Here is a 27,797-nt window from a genome sequence, read left to right as displayed (position 1 = left end):
TCATCTAACAATATTTTTGTAAATATACATTTGTATGGAATGTGTGTGAAAAGGCCCTTGAGAAAAAAAAAACATAGTAAAATAGATGAAAGGTCAAAACCAGAAGATTTATCCATCCAACCATCCATCCATTTTCCAACCCGCTGAATCCAAATACAGGGTCATGGGGGTCTGCTGGAGCCAATCCCAGCCAACACAGGGCACAAGGCAGGAACCAATCCCGGGCAGGGTGCCAACCCACCGCAGGACACACACAAACACACCCACACACCAAGCACACACTAGGGCCAATTTAGAATCGCCAGTCCACCTAACCTGCATGTCTTTGGACTGTGGGTGGAAACCGGAGCGCCCGGAGGAAACCCATGCAGACACGGGGAGAACATGCAAACTCCATTAAGGGAGGACCCGGGAAGCGAACCCAGGTCCCCAGGTCTCCCAACTGCAAGGCAGCAGTGCTCCAGAAGGTTTAACAAGAGGAATTCTGTTGAAAAGAACGAAAGTCAAAAATGGGTTTTGCATCTGCAAACTTGAATAAAAGATGGCCACTCAGCTGACCCATAAACCCTTGTTCCAAAAAGGTCAAGGTCATGACCTCTGTGAGCACGCCCCCAACAACCAGAGTATCATAATAAAGGGATCTACAAAATGGTGGCACTTGATTGAAATAAACTGCTGTTGAAAATGGTCAAAAATTATTTACAGAACCAAATTAAAAATTAAAAAAAAATTAATAAAAAACAATTGACGCTACAATTAGAATCCAGGACTAGAAAACTATATGTAAAAACATGAAGCTATTTTAAAAAATGTACTAAAAATTAATTAAAATTCCTAATTCATAACATTTCTGAGCATACCCTTGGATGTCTCGACATATGGATTACATGACATGAGTAACATGAGAATTTTTTTCATGAACTTTTTAATAGTGTTTGGTATCGCCCTTTATTCCATCCATCCATTTTCCAACCCGCTGAATCCGAACATAGGGTCACGGGGGTCTGCTGGAGCCAAACCCAGCCAACACAGGGCACAAGGCAGGAACCAATCGCGGGCAGGGCGCCAACCCACCGCAGATTGTCCTTTAATGTTATTTTTAATTAGTGTAATCTTTAATTAGTTGTGTTAATGAATTAAAGGAGTGGATGCACTTGTCTTTAAACACAGTTAAAACAGAGATGTTAATTATTGGAGGTAATGATGCTGATCACAATGGTATTTGGCCATTATTTAACTCAGTAGGAATCACCATTAGTTTTACTGAATCAGCCCACAATTTAGACGTTTTCTTTGACTCTAGCATGTCATTTAAAGCACACATACAAAATTTTCCAAAACATGTTTATTCCATCCTAAAAATGTTGGGAAGTTAAGCTGTTTTCTAAATATGCAGGATACTGAGAAATTAATTCATGCATTTATTTCTAGTAGGATTGACTACTGGATGTTCAAACTGTTCTTTGTACAGTTTCCAGTTCATCCAAAATGCTGCTGCAAGAATTATTACAAGAACAAGAAAATACAAACACATAACTCCAGTTCTTAAATCCTTACACTGGCTCCGAGTTAAGTTTAGGGCAGATTTCAAAATCCTACTTTTAACATATAAAGCCTTAAATGGCAAAGGCCCTGCTAACTTAAATGAACCTATCATGACTTACAAGCCAGAACGCACATTAAGATCTCAAGATGCCGATTTGTTTATGAGTCATAGGATTAATAAAATAACAGTGGGAGGTCGAGCTTTTAGTTACAGGGCCCCTAAACTGTGGAATGGTCTGCCTGCTACTATAAAAGATGCCCCTTCAGTCTCAGCTTTCAAATCCCGGCTGAAGACTCACTACTTCAGTTTAGCATATCCTGACTAGAGCTGCTGATTAACTGTACAGACTGCATCTCTGTTGTTAGTCATTAGCACTAAAAGATAAGTAATATGATAGTTCTAATTTATTACTAATCCTCACTTATTTGGTTTCTCTTCTTGGTACTCAAATGTGGCACTTGGTGCTGCTTTCCTACTGCCAAGTTGTTTGCCTGCCAAAGGAAAACTCATCTGTGATGGAGGAGCACTGGAATCATCAGGTAGAGGGGTCATTTCATCAGATTGGCTGGCTCAGCACTGACTAAGCCATGGAATGGCCAGTATGGCTGAGACAGCTTGATGGCCGAGGTCTCCACGACTCTGAACAAATCTGAATCATATTATGTGATATCATCTAGTCTTGCATTTGCACTGCACTTGTAATATTACTATTGTAATATAGTATTGCACTGAGGATTACTGTGTTCTTTTCTATGTATTGTATTGTATTTATCCCCTTTTTTGACACCCACTGCACGCCCAACCAACCTGGAAAGGGGTCTTTCTCTGCATCCCAAGATTTATTCCATTTTTTTCCCCTACAAGGGTTTTTTTGGGGAGTTTTTTCTTGTCTTCTTAGAGACTCAAGGCTGGAGGGCTGTCAAAAGGCAGGGCCTGTTAAAGCCCATTGTGGCATTCTTTGTGTGATTTTGAACTATAAAAAATAAATTGTAATTGTAATTTTAATGTTATCTTCATTCTACACGAAAACAATTGATTAAAAATTTTTCTCAGTCATCATTAAAGTTTTTTAAAATTGTAGTACCAAGGTGAGTTGTTATATTTAATTCATAAAGATAGTCAAAAGGAGAGACCAAAAGTTGTTTCTAGGAAAGCAGGTTAAAACGGTGACCAACATTCTAATTGCTAAAAAAGTAGTTTTTAAGAGACAAACAAATTGTCTGAGGATTATTGCAAGTAGCAAAAGACCTGGAAATGGTAAAGAAAAAAGACACAGTAAGGGGGGAAAAAAAAGTTGAAACCAGAAATTCAAAATGGACTGATAATATGCAAATCAAGGGACAAGAAAAGAATTAAAAGTCCCAAAATGTAGGCTAGAATCAGAAAATAGAAGGTCAACCTAGCACAAGGGCATACTTGGAAATATGCTAACTACGCTAATAATCCAAGTCTCATTTAATCCACCAAGAGCTACTGAAACCATCACTTATCTGTAGCATTACCCCCGCCACGTCACTGATGCGACAATCAAGGTCACATGATGCTTCTAATGGCATTGCATAAATAGTAAAAACAAGATGTTAGCCAAAAGTAACTTTTCAAAACAAGATTAAAATACAAAATAGACAAACAAACTTGATCTACCTCTCCACAAACCCCAACATATACAAAAAATGGCACGTAATAAATACTTATCATATTTATAGTGCTTAAATTGACGGAGCCAAAATTTTAAAAACCATGCTAGCAAAATGGTGCCTAACGAAAAGAAAGCATGAGTGGAAATTGTGTTTTAATTCATATCCTGATGTTAGAATAACAGGTATTGTGCATCGCTATCTTAAATAGCTTCGGCTATTAAAGAAATTATGCACGGTGAGATGTGGATAAAGTGATGTCAACTGAAACAGCAACTGTAAACAAAATGGCAGTACTCATTAAAACAATACAAAATGGTAGAATATACAGTATAAAAAACTAATGGATCTTTTAAATGCTAAATAACTGAAAAAGCATAATGCCTAAATGACAGGAATTTTTATATATGTATTTCTTGTTATTTATTCCTTTAAAGATTATGGTGGTGACTGCATCTTGACGCCATTTTGTATTCTATTTTTTATATTTTTAAATGGACGCAGCTATAACATTTGAAGTGGCAGTTCCCACTGCTAGCCACACAGATATCACATGATGGTGTGAGTCCAGGATATAAAAGATATTGAGGGAACAAAATGAAAAATAAAAACAGGGCAACACAGGTGCAGCAACCGCTGCAAACTATGATGAAGAAAAGGAATTAAACAGTTACTCTGATTGAAATAGCATAAGATGAACAACAAATGTAAAGGAACACATTGCTTTTATAAGCAAAGAAGTTGATCAGAGAGACAAGGTGAATTCGGAGTGCACATAGTCTCATAGCTACATACCCTAGTAAACTGTACCCCTGACGGGTGTTGACTTGGAGTCATCTTACTGCTTATTAATGTAAAATGATCTCAACAGATGATGTTAATTGGATGATTCATAAAATAGCAGTAACCTCCAACAGAGTCAAGCTGCAGGCCTTCAGAGTTCTGCTCCATTGAAGATGTCGCTTTACATTATACTTCAGTGATGTTACGTGATACACCTGGTTACACCTATGATTAAGATTAGGGTAGAGGGAGGATTTATCTCACTCAAGTCAAATAAACCAAGTGACAAAATCATGCAATCCAATGGCTGTTCAGCAGAGATCCTGAATCTGCAAACACCCAAGGGCCCCGCCAACATCGGTCCTCTGATCAGAGGCCTCACACACAGTGCATGATCTGCATATAGGAAGAGGTGGCTCTGGCTACAGAAGCCCTTAAGAAAAGGAGAACTGGTAATAATTGGAGGACAGCTGAAAGGGAAGGCTTGATTGGGCTAGATTAGTAATGTGCTTAAGTAAGGACAAGAAAAATATTTTATAATTGGAAATGGGATGAAACAGATCAATAATGTCACAATCTACTTCCATACAGTTACAGAAGCCATTAAGATAGCTAACAGAATGTTAGTTTATATGGCATGATATGAAGAGTAGAACTAAAAGAAGGTTATAAGTACAGTAAACTTTATAACACACAGGTGAGGCCTCATCTGGAGTACTGTTTGCAGTCTTGGTTTCCGGGCTACAAAAAAGCACACAGCAGTGCTAGAGAAAGGCTACAGAAGAGAGATTAGTGAGATTCAAGAACCACAGTTTTAAATTATGAGGAAAGACTGAAAGAGCTGAATCTTTTCACAAACAGATTAACAGGTGATATAACTGAAGTTTTTCAAATTGTGAAAGAAGTTAGTACAGTGGATCCAGGCTGTTACTTTAAAACACAAGGACACAGATTGAAACTTGTTATGAGTAAATTTCACGCAAACATCGGGATGATTTCTTCACACTGAGAGCCATAGACTCATGGAATGAATTACTAAATTGTGGGGTATAGTAGTACTTTAGGAACATTTCAAAACTTGACTTGATATTATTTTGGAGAACTTAGGAGGATACAATTGTGAAGCTTGTTGGGTTGAATGTCCTGTTCTTGTCAAAATGTTTCTAATGTTCAAGATTAGGTCGAACTATTTCAGTTGAAGTATCCAATCATGATGACTTCAACCTTTCCTCCCACTGCAGTCACAGATATATGGCTTAATGCATCTGAATACAGCTGGAAAGTGTTTCTTCTTCAAACACAGCAAAAATGTGATAATGGAGTATTCATTTTTAAATTTGCCTGTGACAGTTAAAAAACGAAAGATAGCCAATGTATCCTTGACTTGATTAAAAATTATAGTAAAAAACCTGCTATAAAAATGGTAACAGAAGTTACTTGACGAATGAAATAGCAATCATATATCTGTGAATGGGCCGAGGAATGGGATATCACACTCAATTTATAAAAAAATTCGTTGTGGACAAAAAACATCTACTCAAAACTAATGCTTCCATATCATGGCGCTCAATCTCACCGACAGATGGTACTCATTGCTTAATGCTTCTGAACGTCTCCTTGACCTAAGTAGAACAATATTTATCATTTTCCTGTCTAAACAAGATATTCCCAGAAGCAGTTATTATCATGATGCTGATTTGCCTTCAAGCTTCTAGTGTGGCAGCCATACTTGTCAGGTGGCTGGGAAGTAATCTCCTGTGATGTGAAACATCTTTATTGACTTTATATTTCCTCCATTCTAGCTTGTCATCTCATTTTGTTTTAGAGTTAAATAATGGCTCTGTAAGGAGAGGAAAGATCAACCAGTTCAGACATCTGATAAAACAAATGACTCTAAAGCTGCCCAAAACAAAAATATGCTGCACCTGTTTCTTTAAAGAAAAGCAGCCATCTACCAGAGACTTCAATTTCTCTATTTTCTACTTTTGTCAATGCTCATCTATTTAAAACCAGCCTATATTGTGTTTTAAACGTTTCCTCTACCCAAACCTGTGTGATACACAATGGTGGATTTGAAACATAGTTTTAGAACTGTGAAAAAAATAACTCCGTAACTGTACAATATGAGATTTTCACCCAACCTGTAAGCCTTGAAGTTGTTTTTCAATTTGGCACAAGTTATCGGAGGTCATTAAATTACCACTTACTAGATAAATGATACATTCCAACATGATCTCAGTGGCTTATGGGCTGCCTATAGGTTTGACATCTCAAAATTGAGGACATTGTAGACTTGAGTTCATCAGGTGTGAGACGTCAAACAAGTTGATCCTGCATTTTAATTCGCAATGACCAATCAGGATGCAAATCTGTGTTTATGGTTTTGCAAACATGTATGCAAAATTTTTGTGGATACCATACTTCACAGATAGAATGGTTGAGTTGTGGTAAGAGAACCAGACACTCTATAATATTTCTTTTAAGAAATATCATGATTGGTTACTAAGGAACATTATGCAGCAGCTACAAACTCTTTGTAAAATTGTATTTTTGTATTTTTAGCACATAAGTGTGAATACTTAGAATTTAGGTATATTTAGCCTATTGTAAAAACAGGGATACAATGAAATATCACATCAGAAAATCAAAACACTTATGCTTTGTCATTTTAAAATATCTTTCAATATTTGTCAGTTATTCCACTTCAGAGAATAGATGTAATTTTGCAGTAAGCAGCTTGTAGAGTTCTCCGTACAGGCTGGTATATTTATTTCAATCGCTTTCCTGCAAAGCCAAAATGAATGAAACATATAACGAGTTTCTCTGTGGTTATGCTGATTGATCTGTTATTTGAATAATACAATTTTATTTATTTCCAGCTATATGTATGACAGTCCTGCGGTGGGTTGGCACCCTGCCCGGGATTGGTTCCTGCCTTGTGCCCTGTGTTGTCTGGGATTGGCTCCAGCAGACCCCCATGACCCTGTGTTCGGATTCAGCGGGTTGGAAAATGGATGGATGGATGGATGTATGACAAAGAGTAATATAACAATCAGACACATTTTTCTATGAACTAAAGATAAAAGATCAGCTAAGTCAGAAATGTAATCAATCCAGTAAATCACAGAAAGAGTTAAGATTCATTAATCTAAAACACTATAAAGTACACCCTTTACCAGTGCCGAGAGCTAATTAGTAATGAAGGGCTCATTATATCATACTTCCTTATACTGATTAAAACAACATTAGTTGAACATAGACATTGGCAGGAACCCAGCGGTTTTATTTTAGAATAACATTAATGAATTCTTGCCAAATTGTAAAGAAGCTCTGCGAAAAGAATGTAATTTTGAGTTATGAAGAGCACATTAGGATTCTTCCAGTTGAGCAAGTTTACATTGCTAGAAAATCACTGTAAGTTTATCACTAAACAGTCTAATCCCTTCTGATGTAACTCCAAACACTGCTGTGAGAGGATTTGGGGTTTTTATCAATCTGATGATATCTAATGGATAAAAAATATTGTCAATCAAAAAGGTGTTCTTTTATTATAATTGAAAACTTATGTCCTATCTAGGTCAGCACTACATGGTAGTGTTCACAATTACGGCTAATCCCTGATATATTTTAGATCTTTTCAATCTTGAGAGATATGCCTGATGTATAATTTTAACTTAAATTTCAGTGTATTTTTTTCTGAGTTATACAGAATGAATTTTGTGAATCAGCAAATTACACTCCTTGCCTCAGATATTAATACAGAGGTCTTTCCCAGAATTGTTTAAGGATGTCTAGATATTAGTTAATAAAGTGTAGCAATACTAAAAACATTTTCATGATTACTAGCTACAATGGCAGCAACATTCATGCCTTTGGTGATTTTTCCTATGAAGTCAGTAGACGGATTGGGAGAACAGGTTGCCAGAAAGGGCTGTGTGGAGCTCATGATATCTCAGCGAAAGGGAGAAGATCCAAGTCTTTAGAGTCCTGGTGCTTCTTGTTTTGCTATACAGTTGCATGACATGGATGCTATCCAATGAACTGAGATGAAGTCTGGACTCCTTTGGTACTGTGTCTCTTTGGAGAATCCTTGGGTACCACTGGTTTGACTTTGTGTAGAACGAACGGTTGCTCACAGAGTCCCGAATGAGGCACATTACCTGCATTGTGAGGGAGCGTCAGTTACGGCACAAAGGCCATGTGGAATGATTCCCCGAAGGTGATCCGGCTTGCAGTTCCTCACTGACGAGGACCAGAGTGGCTGGACCAGGCCAAGGGGATACCCACGTAACACCTGGATACGACAGATAGATGGTAATTTCTGGAGAGATGTGACTGAACCATGTGTCTGCCTGAGGAGGTTGCCAGCCAGGATCCTGAGCTGTTTCATTGTATGGTGGATGCTCCCCAACCTGACCTGACCTGAATGGCTACAATAGTTTGGAATTAGGGTTGCTGATTCACAACGTTAGAAATAGAGATGAGGCATGAGGAGCTGCACCACTGTAGTCAACCTATTGATGAAATAAAAGAAGTTTGTGAATGGATTAAAAAAAGGTGTTCTTTTTTATTATCTCCAGTTCATACTTATTCTGAACCTTATTTATGAACTGAACTGAAAAACTTTAGTTAAGAATATAAATAGATGAATAAAGTCAATCAAATGCTGGTACAGTTTTTCAGTGTAAGCTTTCTACAGGTAAGCAAGAAAAATGGGAAAGGATCAAGCTCTGTGCACAGGACTACCAATTCCAGTTTTCATCTAATTACTTTCAGTGAATTTTTTTATGGCTTAGCCAAACATGAGAGATAAATGGAGGACTAGAACAAGGAAATGAAAACAGATTGAAGATAAAAGTGAAAGCTGTTAAAAAGGAAGACAGGGAGATCAAAAATTACAAAGCCAAAAATCTTTAAGCAAACTCACAGTTGAAAAGGATACTCAAGAAAATTAAAATCAGAAAATCAGTACAAAGCGTTGTGATTGGTGTCTTTATTAATTGAAAGAAACACAATAAGATCTAAATTCCCTTAGGTCTCACTAAACAAAATATGTTTCTCTTACTGGCACCCAAGCCCCCAATCTCTCACAGGCAGTTATTACCTCTATTATCTTATTCTAATGGTGATCTACTCTTCTCCACCTCTACCCATTGAGCCCTTGTTGTCAACCTGCACCTTTTTGATAATGCTTCCTCTTCCTTCTTCTCCAATCTACCAGTTGAGCGCTTGTTGCTACTTGCTCCCTTTTCTAGATTCATTTAGGATATGCTGTGTAGGTACATTTAAAGCTCAATCTGGATTTCCCAAGAAACACTTCCAAATCAGCCAGAAACCCATAAAACACATGAAGTCACCTCAGTGGAGCTTCCTTAAATAACCCCAGTTTTCCCTGTCTAAATCTTAACAATATCATCTTTGCTGACCCTCATCATCTGGAGTACTATCAAGATCTTTATCCAAGTCCTCCAACCTTCCTCTATTATGGTATCCTAACCGGAGAAGGTCCTGACTAATCACTTGGACCGTCCAGGGAGTGTTTGGGACAACATGCCGGAGGGGATGTTCACCTCACCCTTCTGTCCTCTATACAAGATTCACAAACAATCCATATGCCAAGTACTGATTGATTCACGTCATGCAACAGTATAAAAGACGTTATCTGATTGTAGGGGTCGAAAAAAAGACAAAACTCAGGTTCATCAGAGAGTACAGATTAGATTTGATTAGCCTGCTTTCTGTTCTCTTGCAAATTGCCTGTCCTAAGGAAGCACAAAGTAATAAAAATAAGTTATGAATCCCTATTTCACAAACCCTTAATTTCCCAGGTTGGTTAACATTCTTTGTAAAGTAATTTAGATCCCTCCCCAAGTGCTGTTCTTTTTCAATCATTTTCAGCAGAAAGTAAGGAGGAGAAATACAGCAAGAGAATATGAGGCAGCAGTGATATGAATTATCTCTTTTCCTCACAGAAACTGAACACTTTGATGGATTTTTTATAAAAGAACCCCAGACTCAGCTAAGTAAAGGAAGCTTTTCTGACTGCTTCCATAAAGTCTAAAAACCAGGAGCATCCTTCAAAAAGAAGCAAACAGCAGGACTGACAGACATAAAGGGATCTTCTTTTATTGAGATGAGGTCAGACTAGGACTTATGATAAGTCCATATTTTTGTGTTTGCACCCTCTGAATGATAAGCACATTTGACTTTAGAACTCTGAGCAGCTTGTCTGCACTCTGATGTTGAAGTCCATATGTAGTGTGTAGCAAATGCAATCAATAATTAGTCACTGTTATTTATGGTTTCTAAGATTATATAGACGGATTTTTTGCTAGTTATTTTATATATATATATGTTTTTTGGCAATTATTCATACTTATAAGAGTAGTTCAGTTTGTTTCGTTATAGGATCATTAGCTGGAATTTGAGTTCCGGGACTAGTCTCCTTTCAGATGTAAACATTCTAAGGTAAACTTCAAATTAGACACAACTGGTCATGTCAAGCACAGAATGTTTTATTTATGTAAGAACACGCCAGAACGTTTGATTACAGAGGAAATGAGAGAGAATAAGAGATTTATATAGAATTGTACCATCCTTTGAACAAATGTCTGAATAACATGAAACAAAGAGGAGCCACCACAGCCTGCTGCTCGCTTGCTCATAAGCCATCAGAAACAGCCTTGGACCTTTTCTCTTAGCCAATTCAACCAGCCATAGACAACAAATTCACTGATGATCCAGCTGTATTGTCTTTTAGTGCTTTGACAACTTGATGTTTTGAAAAGTTACAGAGAATTCAGAAAGGATTCAGACCCCTTCACTTTCTGCACACTTTATTGTACTGTAGATTTAATTTTAAATGGATAAATTTGTCATGTTCATGCTTCAATCTACACTCAATAACCCATAATGATAGTAGAAAGGTTTGCAAATGTATCATTAATCAAAAACTCCACTGTAAATTAACATTAAAAGTCAAGCTTAAAAGCTCCATCTGGTTTTGGCTCTACTAAGCATAAACTTTAGAAAGCAAGTGAAGACAAGAAGCGTACAGAGGATAGAGAAGGTGATTTGGGGATAGGAGGAGTTTGGATTAGCGTGTTGTACTGTACATTGAGGGTAAGTGCAGTGGGCATCCCAACTTTGAATCAGGATGTAGTTTATGTTGGATGGCCTCAAGGGCAGCATGTTATTTGTTTCCTTTCCTTTTTTGTGTTATATTTTAACTCATTGAGTTATACCTTCCTTGTTTTTAATTCAATTTCTAAAAAAGACCATTTTATGTAGTTTAGGACTTTTTTGTGCCTTTTGTGTGTAAACGAGAAGCAGAATTCTGAATATATTGTAATCTATTGATATATTTAGTCGGGAGGCCATAAAACAAAGCATTGCAATAGTCCAGACGGGTAGTGATGAAAGCGTGAATGAGTGTTTCAGTATCTTTCACACTGAGGAAAGAATGTAGATGAGTAATGTTGCGAAAATGAAAAAAAGCTGTCTGTACTTTTGAGCTAATGTGTGGTTGGTAAGAAAGAAGCTGATCAAAGATGACACTCAAATTATGGACTGATGCTGAGGGTTCAACCAGGATCCCATTAATGTCAATTTTTAGCCCATGAAGGGTAGACAGGACAGATTTGGTACCAACTAATAAGATTTCTGTTTTATCAGGATTGAGTTGTAAAAAATTATCTGTCATCCAATGATTGATTTCCCAAATGCACCAACACTTACATAAAGTTGTGTGTCATCGGCATAGCAGTGGAAGCTCAGACCATACCAACGAATAATCTCACCTAATGGGAGCATATAGATGTTGAAGAGGATTGGACTGAGAACTGACCCTTGAGGGATACCTTGTGTGCATTAAGTAGTGGCAGATTTGTATTCCATAATGAAGACGTAATACTTGCGATCACTGAGGTATAATGTGAACCAAGAAAGAGCAGCACCAGAGATACTGATAGCTGAACGTCGGGACAGTAAAATGTCATGGTTAACTGTATCAAACGCTGCGCTCAAGCCAAGGAGAACTAGCATAGTGGCCATCCCAAAATCTGCAGTTATAAGTAAGTCATTGGCTACCTTAAGTAAAGTAGTTTCAGTGCTATGTAGGGCTCTGAATCCAGATTGAAAAGGCTCAAGCAGGTTCTGCAAATTTAAATAATCATTGAGTTGACCAGCAACAACCTTTTCTAAGATCTTAGTCATAAATGGAAGATTAAGAAACTGGGCGATAAAATTTTAGCTGAAAAGGATCTGAGCCAGGTTTTTTTTAAAACAGGGGTTACAGCAGCAGTTTTTAAATCACTTGGAACAGCACAGTTACGGAAACTACAGTTGATAAAGTGAGAAATGGGGGCAGAAAGTTTGTCAGTGAAAGCCTTAATCAGTAAGGTAAGGGCAGGATCTAGGTGGCTGGTAGATTGATTTAATTTAGATATTACTTCAGCAATATAAGTTGGTGTATTGGGGTTAAATTTAGATAAATAAACTGTAGATTTAGAAGTATAATCTGTTGACAGAGATGAGGAATGGTTAGTAGAGAAACTTTGATATATGGTCATAATGTTTGACTGAAAATAGTCCAAAAATAGATTACAGTGCTCAACAGAGAAATAAGGATTTTTAACAGCAGATTGACAAAGTCTGTTAACTGTGTTAAAAAGAGATCTAGGGCGACACGTACCAAAGTCAATAAGATTGAAATAGTTTGTATTCCTTCAAATGTTCGGTGTAAGCCAGGGCGTGAACAGCCAGACCAGTCTTCTTCCAAAGCCTTTCCAAGCGGTGACCAGTTTGTTTCATGGTATGCAATTCTGCTGTAAACCATGGAGATGACCGGGTAGTAGGAACAACCAAGCATTTAATAGGTGCATAATGATCCAAAATTTGTGACAATGTGGAATTATATATAGATAAAATCTGCATAGGGCAAGACAATCCAGAAACATCATGGAGACAGGAAGCACCAACGGACATAGAGAAGAATAACTGATCAATGTTCTTGATATTACGATAGGTTACTTTAGATTTTTGACTTATTTTAGGGAGGAGATAAGTGAAGCTAAATACAATCAGCTTGTGATCGGACATACCAATAACAGTACTGGATGTTCAGACATTCTGCAGACCAGTGAAACATACAAGATCCAGAATATGGCCCTTAGCCTGGGTTGAAAAACCAACATGCTTCACAAAACTGAAACAATCCAGTACTGAACGTAGCTCACAAGCAGATGGACAGTAAGAATCCACATGAATATTAAGGTCACCAAGTAAAATAACAGCAGTAGACATGCTACAGACAAGAGTGAGTATTTCATAAAGTTCAGAGAAAAAAATCCAGCTGGAGCTTAGGTGGTCTGTAGATTAATATAATGTGCAGTGAAGCTTTTCCAGTGATTTTAACAACCAGGTATTCAAAAGACGTTATGTTGTGAAAATCAACAGTGGTTGCTTTAAGACAATTACGCTGAACCACCGCCAATCCACCTCCTTGGCCCGTCAGACAGGGTTTAGACAGGTAACTGTAATCAGCGGGAGTAAGCAGATTTAGTTGTAATTGTAAGAAATTACCTGGATTTTGCCACGTTTCTACAAGGAACAACATGTCCAGTTTTTTAAAAGTTGATAAGTCGTTAAGGAAAGTAGTTTTATTAGTTACTGATCTGCAGTTCAGGAGCGCACAGTGGAGAGTTACGTGAGATTATAATCCTTGGTTACTCCAGTCCGGCATTTGCAGCAGGTGTCTCAGCCAATTCATCTGCCTAATCCATCGTCCTGTGGATTGTCTTTTTGAGAAAACAGGTCTAACAGACCAAATTGTGGAAATAGTGCTGGCGGATGCAGAAGTGATATTAAAATCGACGCCGAGAGGAACGGTGTAAATACCGCGGACGAGCAATGCCAAGCTCCATGCAGATGTCAGAGGGGGACACTTTTACATTTTTTTTGTGCACTGGGTGGTTCCATTAGGCACCCACTGTTGGGACTGGGGGGTGAGAAGTTAAAAGGCTATCTGTACTTATTAGTGGTATTTGCTGTCCTGCAAGGGAGTCACTGCTTTGAAGTTTGGCCTTAGAAGAATGTCTGTATTTACCTGGCTTGGAAATATTGGTTTCTAATCAGTATGTCTGTACTTATTAATGGTATTTGCTGTCTTGCCAGGGAGTCACTGCTTTGAAGTCTGGCCTTGGTAGAATGTCAGTATTTACCTGGCTTGGAAATATTGGTTCCTAATCAGCATATCTGTACTTATTAATGTTTGGTAACCATACATTTTGTTAACTTGTGTTTTTATTAATTGTTAAACCCAGGCAATTTAGATGTGCCATTGATTAAACTGTTTGTCCAGGACTGACAACAGAGGGGTGAAGTAAATATAAACTGCTGGCCAGCAGAAGGCAAGAGAGGGAGAGTCCACAGGAAACGCTGCCAAGACACTCGGACAGGGCACAGGGGCTCGCAGGCAGACAAGGGTACCTGGCTGGCACAACGTGAGGCACAAGGACGGAAACACTTCCAGGGAGGAAGAGACAGCTCCACAAAGAGACGCCGGATGTGGGTTCAGCGAGAGAGGGAATCTGCATGAAAGGACCCAATAAAGCTGACAGACGAGAAATGAGGCGTGCCTAGGTCCCAGCAACACAAGGAGCCCAGAGTGGAAGAAAAAGGGACAACGAAGAGACGCTGACAGGGAGTCAACAATTTGACACAACTTCTGCCGGGGAACAGAGTGCATCCATGAACAATTAAGTGTTGGGGTAACACAGTGCCCAAACTGGACTCTGCACCACTAAAGGTTGTATCCTCCAATTCTTGTTTTTACGGACTTTTAGAGTGTGGACTGTGTATTTTCCTTTTACAAAAAAGGAAATTAATTCCTGATATGCTTAGGTTCTGTTATGTTCGTTTATCTTTTTAATGTATCCTATATTGTCTTGTACAATAGAACTTACTGCTGCCTTTTTCTGAAATTACTGTTGTGTCTTTCATTGTGTGTTTACTCACCGCCCAATTTAAAGAAACCTGTGTGCTATTATTGGTAAATTTCAGGAGTTCCCAGTCTCTTAATAAAACTGGGTGGCGTAGTCGGATATTTTAATGGTGTCTAAGTTAGATTACCTATAAGTGTGACCAGACACCTGTGACACATAAGCCGTAAGTCACAGTATCTAGTCTGGAGTGCATATGGTAAGCGCATAATTGTGTTGCAGAGTAGGTAATCATGTTCAGAAAAAGCAGTAACAGCTACCACCACGTTACCCAGAACCCATAAACTAGCTCCAACTGAGCAGAAAACAAAATCAGCTAAGAGAGTCTTAATCCTAGTCAACTAAGAAAGTAAAGACTTACTACAACCAACCATGCTGGCTCAGGGAGAGTACAGGGGAGACGGCTCATGGAATATAGGCAGCGAACGGAATAAAACGTTAAAAAAGGACCAGTATGAATCCAGTGAGAATCCGCCCATAAAACATAAAAAGCACGAGCAAGGTAGAGGACTTAGTAACAGCAACAAAGGAAAACAGACCAAAAAGACACTGGTGAGAAGCGGCAGCCAGATCGCGCACAGCATACTCTCATCCAGAACTGGAAGCAGATCAGATATTTTAGTTCCAGAACTATTCAACAATTATACAGATCATCCGCTGACTCAAGCCCTAACGGGAGCAGCCAAAAGAAGAAGATGATACAGGGCAGGAGACATGGACCCAAAGTTGTAGAGTTATTTTGGGAAAACTACCATTTCTTCCAGAATTTATTGTTGTGGTGTGATTACAACTGACTGAATATTGTGAACTGTGCTCATTGCTGGCAAAAGCAATTAATGCAAATTAGAAATTAGTTCAATTAATCTGCATTAATGCAAATCAATTTTTCTGCACTGAAGTTCACTCGAGTCCAAATGCATTCACTCATACTGAGCCCATGAATACCAATACTGACACATGATGAGACACGATACAATGTGAATAATGCACACGACACTGTTGTGAGTGCATATAACATATGTAGTATCTGAGTGACACAGAGGTATCGACATATTTACTTACAGACCCAGTCAAAACTCTCGCCGAAAGGAGTTGATTTTTTGTTTTACTTATTTTTGCATCACCAGCAACATTTCAGTTTGGTTTAATAACACCTTCTAGAGACCATAACTGACATATCTAGTATCTGATTGATATAGATATATTGGACATGCTTACCTACTGCTACATAATGCAATAAATATGCTATAGCATAAAGTAGCAGGATAGCCTATTGATAGCACGGCTGCCTTGTAACACCATAGTCCCATAATTAAATCCTGGGCCTGCACACTGTCTCTATGGAGTTTTCATATTTTCCCTGTTCAGCATGGGTTTTACTCCCACAGTGCTAAAATTTATGTTTTCATTTAAATCGGCAAATATTTAATTGTGCTCTGTACTAGACTGGTGCCCCATTCAAATTTTTTTCACTCTTTGCACCCGATATTGTCAGCACAAGACAGATACAATATCATATAATAAAGGCTGGTAAATGTAAATGTAACCCCATTCTCTTAACTCTAGGAGCTTATTGGAAAATACTTTAATGTCCAAAAATATCATTAGCTGCAACTACAACAGACTGGGAGAAGCCCATGTCAAACAGTGATGATCCTGCCATTGCAGGCTTTAAAGTCATTATGTTTCAGCTCAGTGGAAGCAGGGGGTCTTTTACCAGGTATAATATAATATAATCAAGTTGAGTATTAAAAAAAAAGTTTCTTGAGTTCAATTAATTCTCCTACTGTTCCATCTATTAAGGTGGCATGGACATATGATTGGTTATAAGTTATTTTTATTTATTATTTTTTTATTTTACTGTAACTGCCTAATACATATTGGTTAAATAGCTGATTTGTACTGTCCACCTAATACTGACAATAAGCTCTCCCTCTCCCTCTCTGTCTTGGCTCAAGTTACAGTCATATTAGATCTGCTCACATCTCTTTGGTTATATCAATTGGTCCATGTTAGGATAGTCTGTTCAGAAGCAGTGTAAAGACAAAGATGCAAATATAACTGCTAAGCAGAGGCTTGTTACATAAAGCCTGTTGTGCTGAGCTATTCTGAATGCATTTTAAAACCATGCTGAAATGGCAATGCCACACTACCTAGCAATGCCCTCTGTCCCAAAACACTGTCCCAGCAGCAATGGGTGCAAAGCATTAACCGGGCCTAGATGGGACACTAGTACATTAAAGGACACACACATTCATATATTCACACTCATAATCCGTTTTGTGATCAACAAGTAACCAAATGCACAAATCTTAGTGATTGTGGGGTAAACCAGTTTACCTGAAGATAAACACAAGAAAAAAAACATTGCAAATTCTACTAAAACGTAGGAATCAAACCAACAACCTCTAATAAGCCTTTTCTTCAGTTAATATGAGTAAAAGCAATCAACTTGAACTCTAATGGTGAACCTGATATCATTCACAATGATTTTGAGAAGATGGGTGCACCCTTTGTTAAGAATCACTAAACTTATATGCAGCAGTTGGATGTGCGAACCTCTTACTGTACTGTGATGGCCCCAGATTCACAGATTACAGTGATGCTAACTGCGCATCCTATGGAAGTTCACCTTTAGAACAGCCTCTAATAATATCTGCATTTGGTCCCATATGAGAGCTTGAATTTTGAGTGGAAAACACATTTCCTGCTTATTGTTAACCCAAAAACACCCACACCTTGAAAATAAAAAACTACTCTAAAATAGGACACTTAGGCCAAGTCCACACTACTAGATTTTGATTTAAAAATGCAACCATTAGACCTTTCATCCTCACTACCCTGCAATTTTTAATCCTTGAAAACTGGGACTTTCGAAAGTGCTCTCCCGAGCTGGATATTTCTGAAAATACTGGCTCAGTGTTACAATGAGCATAGATGAAAATCGAACGTTTTGAAAATGCAGACTCTAATTGCTGTCTGATTGGTTGGTGCTTATTATGTGGCCCTTCCCTCATTGGATCCTGCTCATTACAATGTCTAATTCCTTGATTGGTCATGTTTCACATAAAAAAAATCATATTCCAAAATATTGGACATAAAGAAGATGCTTTCCATGGCACTTGTTGCATTGCTTACCTGCATGCATCTAAATTGTGCTTTATTCAATTTGAATGCTGCATACATTTTCAATTTTGATTTTTTTTAAATTTGATATACTTTGTTAATCTATGGGGGGAAACTGTCTTTTCACATAACCTTTAGGGATCAGAGCGGGGTCAGCCATTGTATAGCACCTCTGGAGCAATTTTCAGGTTCAGGACCTTGCTCAAGGGCCCATTGGAGAAGGATCCGTTCTGGTAGTAATGGGATTTGAACCAGCAACATTCTGGTTACCAGTGCAGCTCCTTAGCCAGAGAATTTGTTACAAAAGGCAAATAATGTTACAATGTGCATTACTCTCAAAAACAATTCCACTTTATCATCAGTCCAAACAAAAAAAAAATCTGTTCATTTTTTTTTCATTTTCACTATTGCTGTTCGTTTGTAAATGCAAGATGCAAAAAAGTGCATGGTGGACACTCCTCTTCTTGTTCCTGCTAATATGTAAGTGAGTTGCTACATCATATGCATTTTTGGTCATTTTAGTAGACAATCTGACAACAGTAGTGTGGAAGGTGTTTTGTCTTGGTAGAGTTCTATATTACTCTACTTTCCCCTTTTGTATTCTTTAATGTGCAGCCTTTGTCAGAATGCCTTAAATCTCAGATTTACCATTGTTTATAAAGTATTGTACTTTGTAACTTCCCCACCTTCCCTTTTACATCTATAACCTTTGCCAATTGCATAGAGTAAAAGACAAGTAGGAGTTAAGTTACGACTTCAAAATAATGTATTATTGGTAATATTAATCTTATATATAAACGTCTACACATGGAAGTGTGTGTATCTGTCTGTCCAACCCAGAAGTGAGAGGTGGAGTCGGGGTAAGGGCTCCATCTCCGAGGAAACAGAAACTCGCTTAGCTGCTAATAACATAAGCAAGGCCAGCATGTCAGCAAAACGAAACATCTGAAGAATGACAAAGTCGTTTAGCCGCTAATACAGAAGTGAGGCAAGCACATTGGCAAAATAGTATCCCTTTTACTTTTCCTCCTGCCGCTAATACACAAGTGAGGTGAGCACGTTGGCAAAATGAAACCTCCTAGAAGAGAAATGCCCAGAGTAGTTCCTTTCAATTACCTGACATCTCTACATTTCAATTTTTTTTCTGACGATTTCAATAGTTTCTAGGAACTGCAGCACAAGCCTACACAGCTAGTAACATAATAATAAGCAAAGTATAAGTGAATATTGGCAACCATACAACCTGATAAATGCTGATGTATAGTTTCAGGCAGCATACAGATTTGTTAGTTACTTAAATGTCTTTAGCTAAGTCATAATTTCTAGCTTTCTTTATTGTGTTGTCCTTTTCATGGAAATGGTGCGTGAGCAAGAGGGAGGGGTAAAGCAACCGAATTTATACATTTTCTGTCCAAATCCTACGGCCAACAGAGCTTCGTGATACAGAACAACTTCTAATTCAAAACCAAACAGCCAACTTTAGACCAATAGAATTCTGGCGCAACATATCCCTCAGTTTTTCTCTTTGCTTTGTTTACGGCTTTTAGGCTCTCAGTCCAAACACAGTCACTCTTGCCAAAGCTGGTCTGATACTCCACACCACACACTGCCTTTTCACACCTACACCCAAGACCATTTGGTAAGATGAAGCTCTCCAACTAGGTGGCCTTCCTGTCCTTCAGAGAATCACTTTCCAAACTAGTTTGAGGCACTTCTCCCATCCCTGCCATAAATTCCTAAGTCATTCCTAAAGACTGGGGTAGGGGGTTCTTTAACCATCAAAGCATTGCTGTTCTCATGAATTAAACACTAATATTTACATTTGCTTTGTTCGACTTACAAATAAAGTCATTCAAAATATTTATCAACTTATATACAAAATTTCACACCACAAAAGAAGGAGATCTTTTTTTAAAAATGAAAATACAAAAACTTGGATGTAGCCTTAGCCTCACTTCTGGTCTGAACTCCTGGACAACTTTTGTGATCAGGGATTCCCTGTAAAACATCCAGGGAATGTTCTCTCAGAACTCCCTCTGGTGGCCTCAGATGTCCCTTCAGTATAACCACAGAGAATGTCCATCATAATACACAGAAGGGAGCTACTCATAGCAAAATTTCGCTCCCTGTTGCCTGTACCTGGTTGGACTTTAAATTTTGTCCTGATTATGTGAACATATGAAAATGTTCTGCAGACTGAAAGACACTTCATATCTTACCTTTGTTGTTTCTTTCAGGTTGTTCTCCTAGCAGTAGTTTCAGCCTTTTTGCATGAATTTTTCCCTGGTAATGAGACTCTGCCACCACTGCAGACGTAAAGGACATATTGCAGAGTGTGCAGCACTTGTTTTTGTCCACATCACCATCTTCATTTCCCTGAATCAGTGTAAGAAAAAAAGAAAGAATCTGTTAGACAGACAGTATTATAAGAGGTAAATAATTTCCTTATTTATACTGTACAGATCCAATAGAAGTAATATTTGAAGATGAGGTGGTGACTTAATGGCATAACTGGCACTGGGGCTGACCGTGTCTTATTTCATATTCTGCTGGATTATATTTGACCTCCTTAAACTTTCTTGCTCAGGCTCACTTATTGAGTCAGTGGATTGACATGACATCTCTGGTTTTCCTTAAACAGCCTCGGATGAGTTAAAGTGTATTTAACAGTATGATCTGTCCATGAATCTCCATTGGTGGTCACTTGTCAGTGCTCTTCGCTATACTATACATTAATCTTTACTAGTGTTGAATCTTCACACCTTTTTTCTTTATGATGATTTTCTACTATTCCTTTTACTTTGTATTCAATTTGAGTTTGCTTATTAAAGTGCCTTGTGATGGTGTGCCCTTTAAGGGACAGCACCTAGCTGATTATTTGACTGTTTAGGGTAAAACACTCCTTAGCGAGAGCATAACATGGTTTCAATGTAACATATATTTGATTAGATGTGTTCTTAAACTTGTTTATCATCTATGAACCTGCAGCTATTAAAGTCTGGCAAAACCTTCTAGACTGCCTTAAAGATTCAATGCAGACTTTCCAATATCTCTGCTTCAGACCCCACTATCTTTGAAACAAGATTGAGAAATGACCACTAAATTAAACTTGGACCTGAATTTTCCTAATGTGATATAGAGATGTTTATCACCATTACAAATAGTTTTCTAGGATTCTGGTTACTTTGTGTGTCTTGGTTTGAATTTCACTAAATAACTGAAATTTCTGTTCAACAACTTTAAAGAATTGCAAAGAGCTGAGTTATGTCACCTGCAGATGTCTCTGTTTAAGATTAAACAATTCACTTAGCTTTCCATTCCCTTCATTTCAGGGGTACATGCAGTTGCTATTCTGTGCACATCATCTTCTACAGCTGTGTTTTTTGTTGTTTGGCAACAAGAACTTCACACAGCCCTCCAGATAGCGCTTCTGTGGTGTATTGATATAATTTGAGAAGAACGTTCCATCATTTTCACAGTGCATAAGCACGTAATTTAATTAAATAGAACATTTACTGAATGAGATTATAAAAGTCAATAGACCATTATACTAACCTCTCCCAGATTCCAGACCTGGGATTGGGGGACAACCAAGTTATCTGTCCCCAATTCCCATGCATTGGGGTTAGAAATTTGGAGGTAATGTTGACTTTAGTGCCCTTAACATTCCCCCTGCAGTTGATTATCTATTGGTGCTGTGTGAAATACTCCATGACAAATGAAGGGGTCCCATTGGTACTCAGGTGTTCGTTCTACACTGAAATGTTACTCTGGTAATATGAAATATATAGTAAATTAGCTATGCTGAATGCAAATGTATATAATTACATTATACATGGAGGTGCAATTTGTAAACAGAAGCAACACCACCTTGTTTTTTTGAGAAGAATTATGCAGAACAACCCCTTTACATGAGACATATACACTTTTATGCTGAGGTTGCAATACTAAAATAGGCATTTCATGATGTCGATTAAGGTAATTGCACCATGCTGCCACAAACCTGTGCTGCAACTCTACGTAGTAAAGAGTTCAGAAGGCAAAAAGCAAAAAAAAAAACACACACACACACACACACAGAGGCTCATTTTATTGCCACTTATCTCATTATGGAATTCATTCAGAAACAAATTTGGAAAACACTTCAGTTTAGGTGCAGTCATTTCCTCTTATGTAACAAAACCTTAAAAAGGGATTCTTTTGCTCTTCATAATACTTATAAAACATCAATAGATGCAGAAGGGTATTCCTCTCTGTGCAGTGCGGCACGTTGACTTGATGGTGAAATGACTTGTTAATGTGAAGGATTCACAGGTCTTATACTAAATATGTAACAGCAAGAGAAATGTGTCTCAGTTAAGCCACCTCAGACCATTCCAAAGTGAGGTTTTGTTAGTAGGCCACATTGCACAGATGAATAAACATTTAACTGATGCTTTATAAGTGTTATGGAGACCCAAAGAAGTGTTTGTTAAGGTCTTGTTATATAATAGTAAATGACTAATAGGTGCATTTTTGCAGTACCCTAACCTAAAGTGTTACCCAGACTTTGAGAAACAACATTACTAATCAAAAGAGGTGCAATCATTAACTTGTATTTTTTGTATTATTGTTAAAAGGAGTATTGTATTACTTACAATTAATTGTATTATTGTGTTACAGCTTATATTGTTGTAAAGGGAGATGACAACATAACGAGATTAATTATTTTTAAATAGTGTCCACCACAGTCCCGATAAATGAACAGAAGCTTTGCATTAATTCTCTAATTGTAATGTCATTCCAAGCATTCGTCAATTTTCTAACCAGCATATATAGTTCAGGGTCGTGGTGGGAACCTCACACGCTTACGTATATAATAAGACTGTGGGATGTGGGAGGACTGGTGGTGGTGCAGCATGTAAACATTGAAGCAAGATTCAAATGAAGCGGCTATGTGGCTTTTCTACACCAGTAATGACATGAGTTGTTCCATTTGTTAATACCAACATTAACTTTATTTAGTGTTTCAACGACATGGTGCATCACTCTCTTAATGTGACATTTACTTTGTAAACAGAAACGTGTTATCAGAGAAGAATACAGTTGGTTGGACAAGTAAAACAGCATGCTTCATTGCTAAATATGAATCTGCAAACACTGCATTCTGTGTCACTCATTTGGCTTTTAAAGGCCAATTAATGTTCATTAGCATAACCCATAAGTGAAAGTACATGTCATATATTTAAATGTTACAGCGCCCTGCCGGGATTTCTTCTGGCCTTGCGCTCTGTGGTGGCTGGGATTGGCTCCAGCAGACCCCCGTGACCCTGTGTTGGGATATAGCGGGTTGGATAATGACTGACTGACTGACTGACTGACTGACTGACTGACTGACTGATGTTGAAGAGTGTAATGCTGTCTCACAGTTAAAAACACAGATCATGATAGCCCAAGTAATTTTTGTAATTCTGGATCTATACACAGGCATAAGCAATAACAAAGTCTGATCAGTCAGATTGGAAACCTGAAAAACGGCAAAACAAATGTTGTTTAATGGGACTTTTGAAATAAAGGAGTCCTGTAAAACTAACAAGTTTGATTTCACACAGGAACTTTTAAAGTTAGGACAAATGTTTAAAAAAAGAAAGGCACGCTTGGAATATTAAAGCACCACAAGTTTCTGCCATTTGAAATTCAAATTAATTTGACTTATCTGTTAAATAATACTTTTTTAGCAATATTTTTAACCATTCAAAAATAATTCTAACAATTGCAAATATTAAAAACTTAACCGACTAGATCACTGACACACCAGAATTTAAACACATTTTGTTACAAAAACAACTTGAAAATGAAATGGCTGGATTTGTCTTGAAATTCACTAATTCAACAGTACACATATAATACTTTGATATTTTATATTTAAGCAATAGTTTTTAGTTATTGGATACAAATGTCAGAATAAATTTAGAAAGTGTGCATGTTAAGATAAATCAGGTGGTTCATGATATGTCATTCTTATTAAATCTATGTTGAAATCCCCTCAAGATTAAAAACCCCACTTGTTGTTCCACTGGGAGGATCGCCATCTCTGCCACACATTAAAACTCAAGCCTTACATTGTATTTTGGAGTTCATGGATGCCAATACTTGCTTACTTAAATGATAGTCGTGTAACTACTTAATGGATATAGTAGTGTTTTAAAGTTGTTGTTACTGTTAGTATATATATATATATATATATATATATATATATATATATATATTATATTGTATTACAAAAAAGGTACCATATTGTTCACTTCAATAATGCAGGTAACTTTACTAAAAAGCTATTAAATGGGATTTCTTGTTTTTGTGGTGATATCAAAAAATATCAAGTAGCATAAAATTTTGTTGGTATTGGTATCGAATACAAAAATTCTTCACATCCCTACTCATATGTAATCACTTTGCTTCTGCCTCAGGCACATTTTAGGGATTAAGGACATTTTTGCAAAAAACTTAAAATGAGCGAATATAAAGTTGTATCTACTCCCCTTCTTGATTTTTGTACACTCTGTTTACTCTCCCTAATTTAGTGATAATTGATACATGCAGTCAGTCCTGGTTGGGTCTGTCCGTGATCAATATCAGTGAAAGATAAAGTAGTGTGGCACATGAAATGGGCGATATTATAGGTAAATTGGGGACACTCTGTGACACCACCCAACAAAACACACACAAATTAGGACGTTGTGTAAGTGTGGAATGGGCTCCACTGTCATGTTCCTGAATATGGCACATAGCACAACATATTGATTGTAGAGATTGTAATACAAAGCCATAAAAAGGACAATGAATACAATATCACACATTGAAAGCAACATATGCATACAATATATACAAGAACATGTATTTATCAGAATGAGTAGATATTCAGAAGCTTTATAGTCGGTGAATAAAAACTGTTTCGAAATCTAGTGGTAATGATTCAGTACAGCATGACAGAACAGAATGGAATTTTATCATTTTTAGAGTTTTATCATTTTAAATAATACAAGCTGTGTTACCCGTTTTTGCCTGGGAAATTTCCAAAGACAATTGCCTCAGGTATAGTCGTGTTGTTTAATCAAAGAAAATTTTATTTGTATTATACAGTACATACAGTACAATATGTAGTGAAATTATTCAACAATGACTGTGCCTTTAAAAAAAATAAAAGGATGATAATACGCAACTTTATAAATGTCAAAAATAATAGAATTTTAAATATGTGGTAAATAAATAATAACTTAAATAGCCTAATGTAAGAGAGTTAACAATGGGACATCAAATAATGTCAATGTCAATTTATTTATATAGCACATTTAAAACAACAGAGTAATGCTGTGGCCAAAGTACTTTACAATAATAGAATAAAAGAAAAACAAAACAATTAACATAAAAACATAAATAGAAATAAAATATATGAACATAAAATAAGTTACATAATAAATAGAAGTAATGTTATATAATCACAAAGAGGAAACCATCAGTATTACTGAAGGTCACGGAATGCAAGTGAATAGAAATGAGTCTTTAATCTTGTTTTGAACAGTTCAATCGTAGATGACTCCTTTATATGATGAGGTAAAGAGTTCCACAGGTGAGGCGCAGCAGCTGCAAAGGCCCTGTCCCCCTTGGTTTTACACTTGGTACAAGGGACAAAAAAGACAACTGATCAGAAGATCTAAGCACTCTGGATGGCTGGTGTAAAACACACAGTTCAGATAAATAGGCAGAGCAAGCCCATGTAAAGATTTAAAAACTAGCAGCAAGATTTTAAAATCAATTCGAAAACTGACAGGCAGCCAGTGTAAAGAAGCTAAAATAGGAGAAACAGAGTCATACTTTCTTGCCCCAATCAGAAAGCGAGCGGCAGCATTCTGGACCAACTGTAACCTGTGTATCAGGGATTTATTAATTCCAGAATACAGCGAGTTGCAGTAATCGAGGCGAGAAAAAATAAAAGCATGAGTAACTTTCTCAAGATCCCTAGAAGATAAAAAAAGGCTTGATCTTACCTAATTGATGAAGTTGGAAAAAGCAACTCTTGACTACAGATATAGTTTCAGACACTGTCATTATTCAAGATGCATATGGACTGTGGGAAAAAAATACTCCTCCTCAGTCTCTCTGCATATCGGATGTATCAGAAATATTATGCAAAGTGCATCTGGAAAGTATTCACAGTTCATCACTCTTTCCACATTTTGTTATGTTACAGCCTTATTCCAAAATGGATTAAATTCATTTTTTTCCTCAGAATTCTACACACAACACCCCATAATGACGTGAAAAAAGTTTACTTGAGGTTTTTGCAAATTTATTAAAAATAAAAAAACAGAAATCACATGTACATAAGTATTCACAGCCTTTGCTCAGTACTTTGTTGATGCACCTTTGGCAGCAATTACAGCCTCAAGTCTTTTTGAATATGATGCCACAAGCTTGGCACACCTATCCTTGGCCAGTTTTCGCCCATTCCTCTTTGCAGCACCTCTCAAGCTCCATCAGGTTGGATGGGAAGCATCGGTGCACAGCCATTTTAAGATCTCTCCAGAGATGGTCAATCGGATTCAAGTCTGGGCTCTGGCTGGGCCACTCAAGGACATTCTCAGAGTTGTCCTGAAACCACTCCTTTGTTATCTTGGCTGTGTGCTTAGGGTCGTTGTCCTGCTGAAAGATGAACCATCGCCCCAGTCTGAGGTCAAGAGCGCTCTGGAGCAGGTTTTCATCCAGGATGTCTCTGTACATTGCTGCAGTCATCTTTCCCTTTATCCTGACTAGTCTCCCAGTCCCTGCCGCTGAAAAACATCCCCGCAGCATGATGCTGCCACCACCATGCTTCACTGTAGGGATGGTATTGGCCTGGTGATGATCGGTGCATTCACACCAAAGAGTTCAATCTTGTCTCATCAGACCAGAGAATTTTCTTTCTCATGGTCTGAGAGTCCTTCATGTGCCTTTTGGCAAACTCCAGGCGGGCTGCCATGTGCCTTTTACTAAGGAGTGGCTTCCGTCTGGCCACTCTACCATACAGGCCTGATTGGTGGATTGCTGCAGAGATGGTTGTCCTTCTGGAAGGTTCTCCTCTCTCCACAGAGGACCTCTGGAGCTCTGAAAGATTGACCATTGGGTTCTTGGTCACCTCCCTGACTAAGGCCCTTCTCCCCCGATCGCTCAGTTTACGTGGCCGGCCAGCTCCAGGAAGAGTCCTGGTGGTTTCGAACTTCTTCCACTTACGGATGATGGAGGCCACTGTGCTCATTGGGACCTTCAAAGCAGCAGAAATTTTTCTGTAACCTTCACCAGATTTGTGCCTCGAGACAATCCTGTCTCGGAGGTCTACAGACAATTCCTTTGACTTCATGCTTGGTTTGTGCTCTGACATGAACTGTCAACTGTGGGACCTTATATAGACAGGTGTGTGCCTTTCCAAATCATGTCCAACCAACTGAATTTACCACAGGTGGACTCCAATTAAGCTGCAGAAACATTTCAAGGATGATCAGGGGAAACAGGATGCACCTGAGCTCAATTTTGAGCTTTATGGCAAAGGCTGTGAATACTTATGTACATGTGCTTTCTCAATTTTTTTATTTTTAATAAATTTGCAAAAACCTCAAGTAAACTTTTTTCACGTTGTCATTATGGGGTGTTGTGTGTAGAATTCTGAGGAAAAAAATGAATTTAATCCAT

The 27,797-nt window shown here is 37.8% G+C and overlaps 1 protein-coding gene across 2 annotated transcripts in view; it reads right to left on the bottom strand.

Moving 5' to 3' along the window:
- zmat4a (zinc finger, matrin-type 4a) overlaps positions 1 to 27,797 on the bottom strand; it is a 480,624-nt gene that overhangs the window by 155,090 nt on the left and 297,737 nt on the right. For both annotated transcript variants that reach the window (XM_051924280.1, XM_051924276.1), the window contains one exon: positions 20,312 to 20,468. In XM_051924280.1, the coding sequence (XP_051780240.1) occupies positions 20,312 to 20,468 (157 nt within the window). The remainder of the gene's footprint in view (positions 1 to 20,311; positions 20,469 to 27,797) is intronic.

This window comes from Erpetoichthys calabaricus, chromosome 1 (assembly GCF_900747795.2).
Source record: "Erpetoichthys calabaricus chromosome 1, fErpCal1.3, whole genome shotgun sequence".
Lineage (NCBI taxonomy): Eukaryota > Metazoa > Chordata > Cladistia > Polypteriformes > Polypteridae > Erpetoichthys > Erpetoichthys calabaricus.
The sequence above is the reverse complement of the archived record's forward strand: the minus strand, read 5'-3'. Positions and strand labels throughout refer to the sequence as shown.